The sequence below is a fragment of the Mixophyes fleayi genome, chromosome 8 (genome assembly GCF_038048845.1).
Source record: "Mixophyes fleayi isolate aMixFle1 chromosome 8, aMixFle1.hap1, whole genome shotgun sequence".
Taxonomy (NCBI): Eukaryota; Metazoa; Chordata; class Amphibia; order Anura; family Limnodynastidae; genus Mixophyes; species Mixophyes fleayi.
Genome location: NC_134409.1, coordinates 23,680,465 through 23,698,800, shown reverse-complemented (window position 1 = coordinate 23,698,800; position 18,336 = coordinate 23,680,465). Strand labels below are relative to the sequence as shown.

Sequence of the window (18,336 nt, the reverse complement as noted above, 5' to 3'; positions counted from 1 at the left end):
GTTGCTATGGGCAACACCACCACTTCTCCTTTTTAGAAGGATTGATAAATCTAGCCCTGAGACGGAAGGAAATCTGCACATCGATGAGATGATTAGAGTTGTATTGTATAACCGCGTGCAATATTTCCAGTCTATCTCATACTTGCCAACTTATGGCAAGTATGATCCAGGAGCCTGCCGGGGAAGGTGGGCTTGCAGGTGGCGTTTTGGACCCAATTCTGTCAACTTCACTAGGAAGTGGGCAGATCCAGGAGATTGCCACACTCTCCCGGGAGTCCGTGACACTCACGCAAAATGCGGGAGTCTCCCGGACATCCCGGGAGAGTTGGCAAGTATGGTCTATCTCTTTCTATGAACTATGCCAAACACCCTGCATCACAATATAATCTGACTTTTACAACTGCAAAATCACTGAATTAAACGCAAACTCCTAATGAGTTTCCGCATTAAAACAGATCACTGGAAGTAAGATTACCTCCACGGAGATGCCAGAGAATTGGGGAATAAGAATTCCTGGAGATTCCCTTATATATGACACCCAGAAATAACGTGTTTGTGTGTGCAAATGTGAGCACCCAGTCTACTGTTGTCCATGATGATGAGAAAATACCGAAGAGAAGATTTATTGCACCGATTGACTCAGCTGTTTCTTATTTTATCTTTTGTGTCCGTTTTACAAAATGGGTTTTGCATGTGGCAGATTTTATTTTGGTTTTTTTTTTTTAGGAGAAAACTGACAGTTTAACTTCCCCTGTGGAAATTATTGATTGCATTTCTTTATAACATTAATTAAATCATTAGACACAAAAATCACTTCCTCTGTTTTCTGTACAGAGCTGCCGACAGTTTGGTGGCTGAGAGGCCGCTGTCCCATTGTCTGCATGACAAGATATATAGCAACTGGGTATATGAATCATTTCTTTATTAACCGTTATTTATATAGCGTCTACATATTACTAGCGCTATACAGAGAATAGTTAATCATTCAAATCAGTCCCTGCCCCAGTGAAGTCTACAAAATTATATTCCCTACCACACACATACAAAATACACACTAGGGTCAATTTCGTCATAAGCCAATTAACCTACCAGTATATTTTTGGAATGTGAGAGTGAGCTGGAGCACCCACAGGAAACCCGCACAAACACGAGGAGAACATTATATTCTACCCTAGTTGGCATCCAATGGCCCCAGTGCTGTAGGACAGCAATGCTGACCACTGTGCCACTGCGTTGCCCACAGTTGTTGAATGGATGAATATCACAACATAATAGGTGCGCAAGTTGAGGTAAAGCAAATAACTAGCATTTGCCATTCATCAGTGTATTAATGATTCTAAATTCTAGAGTGTAGACGTGGGATTTATAAAAAAAAAAAAACAGGAAAAAGGATATAAGCCACAGTTTGACTAAAAAGTTGATGTTTACAGCTATACTCCCCAGGTAGGGTGTAAAAAAATAAATAAATAAATTTCCCCCTACCTAGTGATTCCCTCGCTGGAGCCCAGGCTCTCACATGCTGCCATTTTTCACTGTTGTCCATCTCACAGTCCTGGAGAAATGCCGGGGGTTGTGTAGAGCTGTGGAGGGGTGTGTGACCGTGTAGACCAATAAGAAGCTGCAATCACAGATTGCAGCAGCTCATTGGTCCTCCCGCGCTCCCCCCACATCAGCAGCCATTTTAAGGTGGTGATCAGAAAATATTTGCTATATTATATAAAATGGAGAAGACCGGGAAAAACTGTTTCAGAATGCAGTTCTCATGGCTCCAATAAGTGAAAGCGGCAGTTACCTGAAAATAAATAACCAACTTAGAAATATGCTTTAAATATTATAATTTTTTTTAATATGTATTAACTGTGTGGGTGTACATGGAAGTAAATTGTTTTAGCAACCAGTGCTATCCTTAAAAACTGAACGCACCCCAAATACTGCTACTGGGGTAAATAGGTGATCCACATCTCACTCAGAAAAACAAACAGAACATGTAACAGTCTCCAGTGCAGTAGGTGCATATTAAGTTTAATAAAATGTCAAAATCAGTGTATCAGACAGCATGCATCACTGCTCTAAAGACACAGTATTCCTTGGTCCTCAGAGGATATCTGATAAATGTGTCGACCTTTCCTAAAAAAAAAATCATTAAGTCGTGCTTGGTACCTGATTGAAAAAGATTGTTTCATGGTAATTGGAATTGAACTCAAATCAGCGTCACAGATTCCATAGCCCGGGTGCATCGGAGCCCCCTTCGTCATAAATCAGAGTTGGTACGGACAGCCAAAGTTCATAAGGTCTATGCCCTATCCTACTCCTCTGCATAACAACTCAGCCTTTGTATGACCGCTGTTGGTAGAGCCATAACTTAAAACTTTAGAGCATGAGGCGAGAAGAAAATCTGCCCACCCCCCTTAGCCTTTAATTTTAACCAACTTATCCTAAAATATTAATAAACTGCGCCCCTCCCCCCACCCCATCAGCACAGCCCTAGTTGCAGCCCGCGGGCTGTTTTTATTCATATCACGGTGGCTCAGTGGTTAGCACTTCTGTCTCACAGCACTGGGGTCATGAGTTCAATTCCTGACCATGGCCTTATCTGTGTGAGTTTGTATGTTCTCCCCGTGTTTGCGTGGATTTCCTCCAGGTGCTCCGATTTACTCCCACACTCCAAAAACATACTAGTAGGTTAATTGCCTGCTATCAAAATTGACCCTAGTCTCTCTCTTTCTGTCTGTCTATCTGTGTATGTGTGTTAGGGAATTTAGACTGTAAGCCCCAATGGGGCAGGGACTGATGTGAGTGAGTTCTCTGTACAGCGCTGCGGAATTAGTGGCGCTATATAAATAAATGGTGATGATGATATCTTGCAGTTTATAGACTGTCATTAGTAGGTGCCCCTTCTGCAGGAATAAAGAGTGCCAGGGACATCCTTAGTTACCCGCTCCAGCCCTTGGGAACTAAGTGCTGCTGGCTTTCTTATGTAGCGCTCCATTGCTAGGTCAGGAGTGTGTTGCTAGGTTTATGGGGAGAAATTAGACGTAGGTGGGCCTAAGACGCTGGTGGATCCTGAGCAACTGCCTCTTTTGCCCACAGAATAAAACAACCCTTGTAATAAACAAGATTGAGAATTGAAAAATAATGAAGAGCGACTAGTCTGTAATGAAGTACAGGATGTATTTCACGTCTCTGCTGCTAATGTGTTTCCATCTATGAGATCTCTACGCTACTTGTGCCTATTCAGTACAGGATAAAGCCTTTGTCTCTGGGCCTATATTTCTCCTGTGTGTTTTTGTCTCTTCTGAGACTACATTCTGGTCTGTGCAATAACCTTGACATTCCAGAAAGCTGATAAATGATTGTGTTTAATTAGAACGTTCCTTTCTCTTGGCACAGAACATACTGTTTTATCTCGCATGAAAAGATACATTTCCGGAGAAAACATAATTGGTATCTTATATGACCATATCAAGAGTGCTGCTGGAATAGACTGGTATGAGCAGGTGCACCACAAGCACAGATGTGTCTATTAGGGAAATATAATCTCACTTTTCTGTTCCCGTAAACTTTTGCTAGAGTATCTTTTTCTGCACCTAGAATGTTATTTGTATATTTCTGTTAATTGATGTTGGTGATAACTGCCCTGTTGCTGAGGTAAATATATTTCTTGTGTAATAATGTACCATTTTACTACCAAATATAAAGGATATTAAAAGCCACCTGTGGCCTTGAGATTGTATTCCAATCGCAGAACTCTGAGGTGATTCTTTTTTAATTTGCAGTAAGAGGCACATTATTCGGTGACTTAGTGGTTAGAACCATCATCATCGTCTATTTATTTATATATATAGCGCCACTAATTCCGCAGCGCTGTACAGAGAACTCATTCACATCAGTCCCTGCCCCATTGGGGCTTACAGTCTAAATTCCCTAACACACGCACACACGCCGATTTGATAGGGGCCAATTAACCCACTAGTAGGGAGGAAACCGAAGCACCCGGAGTAAATCCACGCAAACACAAGAACATACAAACTCCACACAGAACAGGGCCATGGTAGGGAATTGAACTCATGACCTCAGTGCTGTGAGGCAGAAGTGCTAACCACTAAGCCACCGTGCTGCCCACTTCTGCCTCACAGCACTAGGGTCAGGAGTTGGATTCCTAACCATGGCCTTGTTCTGTGTGGCGTTTGTATGTTTTTCCCGTGTTTGCTTGGGTTTCCTCCCGGCGCTCCAGTTTCCTCCGAGTGCTCTGGTTTCCTCCCACACTCCCAAAAACATACTAGAAAGTTAATTGACTGCTATCAAATTAACCCTAGTCTGTCGGTCTGTGTGTATATTAGGGAATTTAGACTGTAAACTCCAATGGGGCAGGGACTGATGTGAGGGAGTTCTTTGTACAGTGCTGCGGAATTAGTGGCGCTGCTATAAATAGCGGATGATGATTATTCCTTGTAATACACAAACTTCAATTTGTAATAAAGCAAGTGGCTTGTGTGAGATGATCCTACATGTGTGTCTTGTGCTTACTGATAATTATTAATTTCATCATGGAATACGTTCAGATTGAGTCATGTGACAATAATATCATCACTAATCTCCAAATAGACGGCTGTGTGATCAATGTCCCGTCTCTGTGCAATTCTCTTTCCTGTCACAATATGAATCATTGACAACACTCTGTCAATGAGGGGCAAGGAGAGGATACATTGGGGTAACCACTGGATCTGGAGGAAAACCAGACCCCCTATGTATTATTATTTTCGTTATTGATCCAAAACACAATTTTCAAATATGTGTGGAGTTACCCTTTAATCGTATTGTAAAGTGATGTCCTTATTTCTGTATTTTTCTGCAGGTTGCCCCCGTGGTGAGTTCCAGTGCAGTAATAAATTATGTGTAGGCGCCAGCTTCGTGTGTGACGGCGTTGATAACTGCGGTGATGCCAGCGATGAACGGAACTGCGCATTAATCACCTGTAAACCAGGGCAATTCCGTTGCGGAAAGGGTGACTGTATCCCTGAAACTTGGGTGTGTGATGGACATGCTGATTGCGCAGATAAGTCTGATGAATCTGAGGATCGCTGCGGTCTAAAGAGTCAGCCGCAGGCAGTGACGCAGTGCGATGCGCAGGAATTCCAATGTAACAACGGCAAATGCATTCATCTGAATTGGAGGTGTGATGGTGACCAGGACTGCAAGGATAAATCCGATGAGCTGGATTGCCGTGAGTACAGTCAGATTATACAGCCCATGGAGGCTGCATTCAGGGGCCTGGCGAATCCTGCCAATAGCTGTGGATTATAGTGAATGCCCAATAACCAATTGTTCTGATTGGTTAAAAGTTCCAGTAACTGACTTTTGATTGGGTAATCCCCTTACCAGCTAACTTTATTTTCTTCTGTCAGAAGGACTCATAGTTCTTATTTAGTATCACTTATCTGTGTGTAACTTTGTGATCTGTTTAATGCTCAGGGCCAATCAGACACATAATTATTTATCTCTTCTCCCAGCGGTGGTTACCTGTCGTCCTGATGAATTCCAGTGTGGAGATGGGTCGTGTGTACATGGCATGTATCAGTGTAACGGAGTCCGAGATTGTTCCGATGGCAGCGATGAGGCGGGATGTCACACTGGTGAGTTCCTTTTAATAAAACAAATATGTTTATAATTAAACGCGTAAATAAACCAAGCACAGGAAGAGTTTATAATACTGTTGTAGCTGGTGGCTGTACTGCTAATAAATCCTATGTTGTATGTCCAGCTGTGAAAGTACCATGCGATACAGACGGAACGTTTCAGTGTAAGAACGGGGAATGTATTGAGATCCATAAAGTGTGTGACTCTCGCCAAGACTGCCGAGACTGGTCGGATGAACCCCTAAATGAATGTGGTGAGTTCCAATCACACAATGCTGACACTCCTGCACCATACTTCAGGCTCCCAATTTCCTGATTTTTGTAAATTAGTCACCGTGTTCCTCATTGGAAAGATTATAGTCATAATTGTAGTATAATTCAGACTTCTTATACACCTAAATTAACATATTTGGGATTTGTTTATCCTGCTGTTTTCTGCACCCAGAACCCAAAAGGCAGCCTTTGGGGACCTCTACAGACGCCGTTAACTTCAAGTAATAATATGTTAATTTTCTGTAAAAATAATAAACGGGGCCCAATCCTGCTTAAAAATGTCCAAATAACTTGCCTTATCCCAATCTATTGTCCTATAAAGTTCCACAAAACAAAGGTCCCACATAGTGCACAGCATCCACTTTGGTTTCCACCAAAGGGCATAGGTTTATGGAGCACAGACCATTGGGAGGAGTTGGCAAGAGCTTAGTGATTGCTTGTCAAGTACAGAGTACACTGGTGAGCAGTACCACAGTGAAAATTAATTTTCATGAGCTTGATCATTGAAATTAGTGTGTGTGTGTGTGTGTGTGTAAGGACTTGTATTGTGCACCAGCTCAGAGATGCTGCATATCGGATCCCATCCTTATACTTCTAAGGAGACATACTCAGCTATGCACATCTGGGGAGAATATTAATAATCCATGCTGTTAGCAATGCAAAATAAATCTTCACACACACAAAAAAGTTCTACCCGCAGTACAGGCAGTCCCAGTGCAAAACCACAGTGAGTAAGCAGTGATCACCCGGTGTGCACCTTTTAACTAGGCTCAACGTATCAAACTGGAAAGGAGGGTGAAACTGAAAGAAAAGGCAAACTCTTACCAGATCAGTCATATGAGCGCCGGTTACAGCGAACAGCAGAATACTCCAGATAACAAAGCCGGAATTCTCTTCTTTAGACACCTACAGGTCACATATACGGTCTTCAAGACTGACATAAGCACATAAATCCTTATTACAAAGACACAGCTTCACTAGTCTATAATATAATTAGGAATATCTCACTAAAGCTCATAAATTTGTTAGATGTCCAAATACATAGTGTACAATGCATACAATAGATCTTCTTTGATTCCTTATCGTCTAACTCTTTGTGTTCATTATAAATCTGCCACATTCTACACAGATTTTGTGTGATTACACTCCCTTCCTCTCTCCTTACTATAATAGTAGTTTACATGTAATGCCAACTAGAATTTTGTGCTTTGACTTAACTCTGATAGAAAATAGCATCTAAGAATTGTGCAGTGGAGTTGTCAGTTACGACTCCTCTACACAGACTACTGTAACTGTTACACTATAGATGGTTGTATGTCTTCTAGGTGTCAATGAGTGTTTGATGAATAATGGCGGCTGCTCGCACATCTGCAGAGACCTGAAAGTGGGACATGAATGTGACTGCCCCACAGGATACAAGTTAATCGACAAAAAGACCTGCGGAGGTAATCATATGAGCAAATGTTTTGTTTATATTTTGGTTTTTTAACATCTAAAAGATAAGTTCTAATGAATGTGCTCCTCTTTTCCTCCCGTACCCAATATATAGCTTTCCATTCATTTAATACCTTAAATATGTCTTACGGACTTAATCCCTACAGTGTAAGTTGTGCCCCTTTGTTCTGAGCCCTGTGAACAGACCCAAAGGATCCACACGTTGGCTGCCATGGTGACAGTAGAGGGGACTGGTGTGCTTACCATCACCTCCACTGTGTCGGCTTTTCCATGCCAGGCTCATTCTGTGCCCAATGTCTTGCTTGCACTGTGGAGGATACCTCTGTGTGGAATTTATTGCAGGCATAAATTATATCTGTGCTGTATATGGCTCGTCTTCTCTTGCAGCCATACCAGCCATAATTATACTAGACCCTGATCATGTTAGGGTGTTATTTGCTTAATGCATGAGCCATACCTATGTGCTTGCTGCCACTCATTTTTCCCAGGTGTTTGTTTTTTTTTGTCCACAAGCTGACAGTGCGGCTTATTTCTGATATATTACATATCAGACGTATCTCTGTGTAAAATATTACTGGCATTGGGAATGTCTTGTAACTGTCCTGTGTCAGTGCAGACAACTAGGAGTGTGTGTGGTCTTTACTAGTGGCAGGCAGGACAATGTAATACTCCTAGGTCTAGACACACTGCTACAGGAAATAGCCTTTACATGCAGTGTCCTGCCAGGTAGGTACAGGGACTCTGAGTGGTTCTCCATCATCATCATCATCATCATCATCACCATTTATTTATATAGCACCACTAATTCTGCAGAGCTGTACAGAGAACTCATTCACATCAGTCCCTGCCCCATTGGAGCTTACAGTCTAAATTCCCTAACATACACACACAGACACACACACACAGACAGACACACACAGACTAGGGTCAATTTTGTTAGCAGCCAATTAACCTACTAGTATGTTTTTGGAGTGTGGGAGGAAACTGGAGCACCCGGAGGAAACCCACACAAACACAGGGAGAACATACAAACTCCTCACAGATAAGGCCATGGTCGGGAATTGATCTCATGACCCCAGTGCTGTGAGGCAGAAGTGCTAACCACTAAGCCACCGTGCTGCCCCTACATCATGCTTCGTCTGGATATTGACTACTTAACTTCAGGAGTCTGATTTTCATGGACTTTGCTGGTTTTCCCACTCCCCTACTTACTGCTTGTTCCACATATTGGGATTGAGAAGTGCACACAGTTTTCTCCACAAGGTCACCAGGAGTATTTATTTTCTGCTCTGCACACTAATAAAGGCTGTGGTATTGGCCTCCAGGAAGCTTGCTGGGGGCAGTAATGCATCCCTTCTGCTCCATATTTTATATGGATAATCAATTCACACAAAATGGAAGTTGAATAAAGGCTGGTTATAACATAAGTTAGGATGGTTAAGAAGCTATGCGCATAATCAGATATTGCAAATTAAGCTGTTTTTTTTTCTATTTTATAGACATATTGCTTAGGGTATGTCTAAAAAGTATTGCTCAAGTAACACATCTAAAGGAAATGTGCCCTCCATGACCCGGGAATAGAGAAGTTGTGGTACAGTAAGATGTTGAAGTTAGCGTCTGATAAAATGTGGCAAGATTAATGCCTATATCTGGGGGGCGAGGGGGAGATATTGATAGTTCCTGAAATGTGGAGTAATGTTATTGGGCTAATGTCTTATGATGCTTTTTATCTACGTAATTAGGTGTGGTTTTGAGGTATAAGAATGCTTGCAAAAGTAATATGAAGTTACCATTATTCTATTTGAATTGAATGGTCTGTATTGCGCATACATAAATAAAAGAACATATTCTGAAGAGACTTCGTTTTTGAATTAATTGGACAAAAGTCATTATCAATATTCACTCCTTCACCTGCCTCTTCTAGTAGCTAAATTGGTGGCATCTAGTCTCCTAACTCCGCCCACTTCTGCCACTGATTTGTTTGTGTGAATCTTTACATATACAGCCTGATTTCTGCATTAATTACTCTAATAAATGTGTGCAGGGGGCAGTTCTTCTGGTGGCCGTTATCTGGGTAGGATGCTGCTGATGACGCCTTTTACTCTATTAGAGAATGGCATCAAAAGAAGCCACGTCTTGTTTGCATAATCCCACCGGCTATTTTGTAAAGCCTTTGTTATGGAATAATTAAAAAACTAAAAGTCTCTCCAATATATGCTCAATTAATTTTGTACTTATACAGTACTGACCATGTAATGTAGATCATACATCGATCTTTGTTGCCTTATATAATCTGCAGATCACATGACATTTTAACAGTGAGTCCTAATCAAATATCAAACAAAACAAATGATCTCATATTTAGCTTTAGGAATCATGAGATACGTTGCACAATATATCGTAGACATTATTTCAGACATAAAGCAATATAGTAAAATAACAACATTGACAATTAAGTAATGTGTGATATATATATCACACAGAGTGAAAACAATGATATAACAGATATGTTTTCTCTAATTCCCTTTTTTTTTTAAAAGATTTGAGAATTTTTAGTTATTTCTAAATAAATGATTTTACTTGTAGGAAAGGGTTGATCCATGTGTGGGTTTTCATAACCACACCTTACACGTTACCTGTGCATTATGCATTATACTGTGCAATGTGAGAACAGAGATTAAATAACAGTATGATAATCTACAAACATGGTAATTAGGAGTCATGTTTGTCAGATGTCTACAATCCATGACACACATGCTTTCAGAAATTCAATTCAGTCTTTATTAATATAATTACTGTGTTTGGCTGCTCTATCATCTGTACAGTGTATGTAAGACGTTGTGTGAATCCATACATCTCCCTGACCGCTGTATACAGTGATAAGGAACATTAATATTGCTGAACACAGAGTCAAATGAAAGGCAAATCTTTATTATGTGCAGCACGGATGTCTCAATCATATAGGAATAAACATCCCAATATGACTATAGATAAAGGTTATATAGCCCATGGGCTGCACTTATCCAAATGTAATAATAATCAGGAGCAAGTTCTATAATGAGCACAGTATGCATTACTACAAGACTATTAGTACCTATTCAGAAATCCTTCTTACAGGACCCAGGAAATCTGTTGACTGTTTTGAGTACCATATCTTGAACAATCTCATAAATTGTCCATAAAGATTGGCTTAGTGGTTAGCACTTCTGCCACGCAGCAATGGGGTCATGAGTTCAATTCCCGACCATGGCCTTATCTGTGTGGAGTTTGTATGTTCTCCCTGTGTTTGCGTGGGTTTCCTCCGGGTGCTCCGGTTTCCTCCCACACTCCAAAAACATACTGGTAGGTTCATTGGCTGCTATCAAAAGTGACCCTAGTCTCTCTGTCTGCCTGTGTGCATGTTAGGGAATTTAGACTGTAAGCTCCAATGGGGCAGGAACTGATGTGAATGAGTTCTCTGTACAGCGCTGCGGAATTAGTGGCGCTATATAAATAAATGATGATATATACCCATGACAGTAAAACTTTCTATAATCCTCAAGTTAATTAAATGAAGACATTGCTTATGTGTAGAGCATCTGGAGTTAGTAAGATCAGTTCTTTGTTAAAACCCTTTGGGCCTGAATCATTAAGGAGAGCAAAGCATAAAAAGGAGTGATTTTGTATCTGGGCAAAACCATGTTACATTGGAGGGGGAGGTCAACTTAAAATGTGGGGAGAGATTTATAGTTGGGGTAGGGCATGTCCTTGATCAACTTTAAATTTCAGTATGAAAATAAAACTGTTAAGTATTTATGTGCTAGATGAAAAACAGCCAGTATTTAACTTATGTGCAAAATGGTGGTTAGCACTTCTGCCTCACAGAACTGGGGTCATGAGTTCAATTCCAACCATGGCCTTATCTGTGAGGAGTTTGTATGTTCTCCCCGTGTTTGTGTGGGTTTTCTACGGGTGCTCCGGTTTCCTCCCACACTCCAAAAACATACTGGTAGGTTAATTGGCTGCTAACAAATCAACCCTAGTCTCTCTGTCTGTGTGTGTGTGTCTGTGTTAGGGAATTTAGATTGTAAGCTCCAATGGGGCAGGGACTGATGTGAATGAGTTCTCTGTATAGCGCTGCGGAATTAGTGGCGCTATATAAATAGATGATGATGATAAACTAATTTGCACCCCTTGCATTGTAACATGGTTTGTCCCAGAGAACATTTACTCCTTTTTTCCTTAATGACTCGGGCCCTTTATGACCAGAGCTTTTCCTTTTTTGGCATGGATGACATCAACAGGGTAAATTTGTTAATAACAATACATACAGTCACATAACAGGAAAAGCTTTACGATTTCCAACATTTAACCTCTAGAAGAGACACTACCAGACATAAGTTCAGCGTGTCTACAGAGGATATAATAAGAGCCTTATTTTAACCATCATCTTAGCTTCATTAATTCATTTTGACTTTCACTCAGCTTCCAGAATCCACTTTTCACTCAACAGTATCCAAGAAGTTGCTATTTAGAAATTGTATTCTAATTTACAGTTCATCTTTTTGTTGTATTGTGTTTAATTTCAGACATTGACGAGTGTGAGAACCCGGATGCGTGCAGCCAGATCTGTGTGAACTATAAAGGGGACTATAAGTGTGAATGTTACGAGGGATATCAGATGGACAGTGTGTCCAAATCCTGCAAGGCCGCTGGTGAGTTTACTAAAGAGAAGGGTGTGGGTAGCGGATGGTGGGGAAGAACGAGAAGCTGAGAGATACAACCGAGAACAGGACTGTAAGAAAAGACAGAGGGATAGATTTACTAAACTGGATATGAAAAAGTGGAGATGTTGCCTATAGCAACCAATCAAATTCTAGCTGTCATTTATTTAGTACATTCTACAAAATGACAGCTAGAATCTGATTGGTTGCTATAGGCAACATCTCCATTATTCAAACCCGTAATTTAGTAAATATAACCCATATTCTATCTAGAAGCCTGGTGGGAATAGCTTGGGTTGTTTTATGGGCAACAAGTCAAGGACTCTGTGGGGTATAATAACTTTTGTTATACAATATGCAAGGAGTGGAATACTTCTCTCTAAATACAGAAAAAGTGCATAGTCTTTCTACTTGCAACGTTAGAAAGCGTTAAAATATTTCTTTAAAGTCCGGTCTCCTGACACTTTAGGACTATCCCATTGTTCATTTATCCTTCTCCTTTTATCTCTGGAAATACTGCTCGGTGTAGCAGTATTGGTGTTTGGAATTAATCATGGGAGCGAGGGAATTTGGGGCTGACTGTATTTCACGTGTCACTATTGGGTGTGTTAATGTTCTTATTACATTGGTAGAAGTACACTTTTTCCATAAGTGTTCCCAGAAGGAGCAACTCATGTCCCATGGAAAATATAGGGCGACGCCGAAATACTGGGACCTTCTGAGCAACTATAAAAATTAAGGGATTTTGCAGGGAGGAAATGCTGTAAATTAGGGAACGCCCCTAAGTCTGCCTTCCTACCCTTTTATTTAATAATCTTGTCCTTCAAAATTAAATCTCAAAGTAGGTACACTCACCTAGCCTGTACTCAACAAGGAACGCCCAATCTGCCCAGCTCCTCCAATCAGAAGATGCTGCAATTTGTACCCTCCGGAGGCTATTATTATTGCTTTAAGATGAATTGCGCAATATTTATGGCGGTAATTGTAACATATTAAACACAGTTTTACTAGTGTAGTAAGTTCTAACACAAGGTAGGGGGCGCTATATTATCTACCAGGATGGAAGGCTATGGTGGTCTCAAAATATAACATTTGGTATTTACTGACATTTGGTCACATTTTCCTAACAAAAATATGTTGAACTTTTTGTTATTTGTAGAACTAACTAACCTTGTAAGCCAAGTTCCAGTGTAGTAATCATTTCTATATATTGAGGCAGCCTCTATGTAGGGGTGTGAGCCAATATTCCTGAATATAGAACTTATCACATAGAAGAGATCATAGATTCACTTCCTGTCTCCTCCAGGGCAGAGCCCGTACCTGATTTTTACAAACCGGCACGAGCTCCATCAGATTGACCTGGTGCACAGAGATTACTCACGTCTCGCCTCACAGTTAAAAAACGTTGTGTCTCTGGATGTAGAAGTGATCAGCAAAAAGATTTACTGGTGCGATCTTTTCCATCGCAAGATTTACAGGTAAGAGCTTTACGTTGTTTCACACACTCTTCTTGCTGTAATGTCCTGTGTGATAGCCGTTTCATGTACATGATTGTTTAGCTTAGAGAGAGGCTCTGATTTATACAGATAGATGCCTATCTTACGCTAAGCTCAACCAAGTCCTTCCAGCACTACAATCAGGCCACGCCCCCAACAATCTAAAGGAAGTGATGGAAATGCAACATAAGACTAAAATTGGTGTTCTAAACAGTAGACCAGATATATTGATCACAGGAATGAACTGTGTCAAGTGCTAAATGCTATATGAATCATTGCAAGCACAGATACCGGTGGAGGATATATCACGGTTAGGAATTGTTGTAGATAGTCTATATGTTATGTTTAGGGAATTCAATCAGCTTCCCTGAAGTTTATTTTAACTTTGTCTTTTTGCAGTGCCCCTGTGGACCGTGCTGCGGACCCCACAGAACATGCTGTGTTGATTGATAGCCATCTTCACTCTCCCGAGGGTCTCGCTGTGGACTGGATCCACAAGAACATGTACTGGACAGATTCGGGCAACAAGACTATCTCTGTGGCAACCACTGATGGCTGCAGGCGGAAAACTCTGTTCAACAAGGGTCTGGGGGAACCAAGAGCCATCGCTGTCGACCCCACATCAGGGTGGGTGCTGCCACGGGGAATACCCTAAATCTAAAATGTTATAAGAGCGTTATTTGCTGACAAAGTGGGAATGTGTAGTAACCATAGCAACCAATATAGCAATGTTATCTTCAATCTAGTGTAATTTAAACAAATGTTTGGTTATTATTAGTTGGTCTTGTGCTTCATTCATACTGTGAATAACAATCATAGTATAGCTCTATATATTTTTTCTGAATTACAAAAATCAGCGGTTTTGCAAAATATTCAAAACTTGGTGATATATTTACTAAACTGCGGGTTTGAAAAAGTGGAGATGTTTCCTATAGCAACCAATCAGATTCTAGTTATCATTTATATAGTACAGTCTACAAAATGACAGCTAGAATCTGATTGGTTGCTATAGGCAACATCTTTTCAAACCTGCAGTTTAGTAAATATACCCCATGGACGGACTTGTAATATGGATAATCAGTGAGTTTAAAACGGAAGTTGAATAAACAGATTATGTTTATATGTTTATATGCTTAGGATGTTTAAGAGTTATCAATATATGGATTGATAAAAAAAATACTCAAGTGCTTATGAAGCAAATGATGTACTGTATTTTAGTCTTGCAATTTATTTAAAAATGTACCTCCATAATATTGAAAAGATTCTGTTGTGGTTAGGTCTATGTGTGAGCGAACATGTTACTGCTGAATGTTGGGTGGGCCTGTATGTGGGGTGATTTGGTTATAATCTAATATGATGCATTGTTCATTTTGAAATGAATGGTCTGTACGGCATGTACAAATAGCTGAGTATATTCTGTAGAGCCTTTGTCCTTGAATTATTCCAAGATACTCGTGCTCCCAGATTACTTCCACCCAGACTCGAATTTTCATCAGCAGTTCAAAATAGAAATTTAAATCTAAACCTTGCTACATTTTTGAAGCTCTTGCACACAAGCAGGCATATGACAAAATTAATTTAATCAAAAATGTCCTCAGTTATAGGAGGATATACCTACTACCTGCAGCCAGCTCTGGCTATAGCTCTCCATGCTGAAGAATTGGGTGGGTCTATAGTAGAGCTCTATTGCAGAGTTATGGGAGAATGAGTGTGGTTCAACGCTAGCTCTCAGTTTCAGCTAAGGGGGGAGATTTCTGGGGGGTACCCCATGTGCTCTTTGTAGGGGTTGTACAAATGTCGACATCCCCTTTAGGTACAGTCTATAAGTAAGTCACACTATGTTTGTTTGTATCAGTTCAAAACAGTGACTTGATTTGGTGTTGTGGATTTCACATGTAACTATAGTTCAGTGTGTTAAATATCACTGTCACAAATGGAGGAAAGCATTAACTAGGCTGAGTAACTGCTTTTGTAAAACCTGTCACAGCTATTGCCCAGCCAGACTATAATCCTGGGTATACTGTGCACAGACTATAGGAGTTATATACAGTGGCTATAACAAGAATTTTTTTTTTTTCTTCTCATTTAAGTAACTTCACTGTGGTTTCCGATGTATGCTTTAAGTCATTGTCCTATTGGCATATAAATATTCTCCCAAATCCTAACTTTCTTGTAGATTGCAGCAAGATTCTTCCAAGATTTCTCTATATCCTGCTCTGTTAACTTTAATACATTGTCCAGTCCCTGCCGCATATTATGTTCAGGCCACCGTGCTGTAGTATAGGCCAGAGCTATAACTTAAAATTTTAGCGCCTGGGGCGCGAAAGAAAAATGCAGCCCCCCCTAGCCATCAATTTTAACCAAATGAACCTAAAATATTCCTAAACTGCCCCCCTTCAGCATTGCGCCCTGAGTGGTCGCCCCTATCGCACAGCCTATAACATCTTCCTCCACTTGGTATAAGGATCTCCCACATGCTATCTTCCAAATTCTAGACAGGATCTCATGTGAGTTTCTACAACACCCTCCCATAAAGGGCAGGTTTGGGAACTATCCAGGCTATTATTGTCCCACTGACCATTTCTCCTATCTCTGATAGTATATCTGGGTATAGGTCACTGGAAAATGTTTAATGCTACATTAATTAACGGATCTGCAATTTATGTGTGTGTTCTTAGTCTGTTCTGAAGGTACAATGTAATATGTAGCCCTTTGTGTTTATAAGAATTGTAACCCAAGCTGTCATATATGTTACACGTATTATAGCATGAACCAATGCATTGTTTTAGTGATGTTGCTGTGTCCCTTTTAGGTTCATGTTCTGGTCGGATTGGGGGGACCCGGCTAAAATTGAAAAAGCGGGACTGAACGGGGGCGATCGGCAGGTGCTGGTGACCGATGAAATTGAGTGGCCCAATGGAATCACTTTAGGTGAGTGGATGAACTGTATAGCTCTTAATGGAAGGGGCTCCTGTACAGTATCACATGACATGGCATAGTGGCGCACTGTATTAGAGCCGCACACGGAGTATGTAGAATACATAGGTGGCAGTTCCCACATCTCTGAGATCGTTACAGGAGAAGGGAAGCGAGTGGCCTACTTCTACTGTTATGCTGCGGCTGTCCACCCTCAGCTGGAGTGACTCTACCGTTGGGGTGCTCCAATCGCCTCTGTTCTGCTAGAGCCGCTGTACTCATGCTACACCTGTAAGCCTCCAAAGCAGTAAACCAATATAACAAGAAAATACCACCCTATAAGTCACTTGGACATTGTGATGTCCCTGAATGATGGGCGATATTCTCAGGACTATTGATTTAGACCACAAAATTGTTGCTTCCACTTCATGCGGGTGACAGGCACACTTTAGCTGTAGCGTTACTTTAGCTGTAGAGTTATATAACAGGAACGTTCTAATAATTGTGTTTTAGTCTTTTTTCTAGGTCAGTGAGTTTCTCCTTGTCTCGATCACTGTTCTCCTAATCTCCACATGTGCTGCGTCATCTGCTGTATTTCTGTTCCATGCCCTTGTGTTCCTCACGGCTCATTATCCCATCTCTCTTTCCATTAGATGTGCTGACTCATCGCTTGTACTGGGTGGACTCAAAACTACACACCCTCTCCAGCGTGGATTTCAATGGCTCCAACAGGAAACTGCTCATCTTCTCAGAGGACACACTGAGTCACCCTTTTGGTCTGGCGGTGTTTGAGGTGAGAGGGACGTACATTGATACAATAGTATGGCAACAATGCTGGTATATATCAAAGATGTATGGAAACATTATTTATAGTTATGCCTGAGAAATACTTTGTTTAAAAGATATATTTTAAGCTAATTTAGCCAAATTGGAAACAGACCTTGTCATTGTACATAATTTACATCCTCCTGCAGTGGGGGCGGGACCATGATAATGTAATTTGCATAATCAGGCCCTGCCCATCAGGCACAATGACGCAAATCAAGTCCATGCTCTAGGGTGGTGGGGCCTGCTGATTCTATGGTCATGGACAGGCACATTTAAATGCAAGACACTACAATTGCTGAATGTAATTTCTATTTGATACAACCCAGGGGCGTAATACGAGATCAGTGGAGTAATACGAGATCAGTGGACAAAGTGTGGATAGGGAGACCTGATGATACACGTCCATGTGCTCAGGAGGACCCTTCTCTTCTAAGCATCGTGTAGCACTGTTTGGACTTTCAGTCCTGCAAAAATACTGATACACAAATCCTAAATTGAACCTGTCGTACGCAGCATGAGGACTGGCAGTAGCAGCTCCTACTCATTGAATAACAGCAAAACTCTCTTCTCTATGCAGAATAATATCTATATCTACTTTTATGAATGTCATATCTGTCAGTGTTCATATCTCATAATAGTGATAAGATGTACAATAATCTACGAGGAGTTTCCCCTATTGTCATCTCCTCTACATCTTGATTTTTTACTGCTTCCCAGTTTTCTATTTCTTGCATGTAATCTTCCCTTCTCGATAGGGCTCCATAAGCATTGGCATTTGCAATACGTTATTTCCTGCATGTGAAAGCACATTAAGCGGCATTGTGTTCATGTATGTGTTTTGATAGGCATTTTATATGTGTTTACAAATGCATTCAGTCTGCAGTCTTATTAAACACGCGTCTTGGTAAAAACAGGAATTTGTTATCTTGTTCAAGCCAAGCGTATGTAAAGTGTATATAAGCATCTTGCTCAAAATCAGTATTTTAATGCCAAGGTGTACACAGCTTTAAGATGGCCACACACAGTATA

General features: G+C 40.8%; 1 protein-coding gene across 3 annotated transcripts in view; it reads left to right on the top strand.

Annotated features, from left to right (window-relative positions):
• LRP8 (LDL receptor related protein 8) overlaps window positions 1–18,336 on the top strand; it is a 120,131-nt gene that overhangs the window by 85,624 nt on the left and 16,171 nt on the right. For all 3 annotated transcript variants that reach the window (XM_075182114.1, XM_075182113.1, XM_075182112.1), the window contains 9 exons: window positions 4,856–5,224; window positions 5,511–5,633; window positions 5,762–5,890; window positions 7,235–7,354; window positions 11,933–12,058; window positions 13,374–13,545; window positions 13,963–14,190; window positions 16,376–16,494; window positions 17,133–17,272. In XM_075182114.1, the coding sequence (XP_075038215.1) occupies window positions 4,856–5,224; window positions 5,511–5,633; window positions 5,762–5,890; window positions 7,235–7,354; window positions 11,933–12,058; window positions 13,374–13,545; window positions 13,963–14,190; window positions 16,376–16,494; window positions 17,133–17,272 (1,526 nt within the window). The remainder of the gene's footprint in view (window positions 1–4,855; window positions 5,225–5,510; window positions 5,634–5,761; window positions 5,891–7,234; window positions 7,355–11,932; window positions 12,059–13,373; window positions 13,546–13,962; window positions 14,191–16,375; window positions 16,495–17,132; window positions 17,273–18,336) is intronic.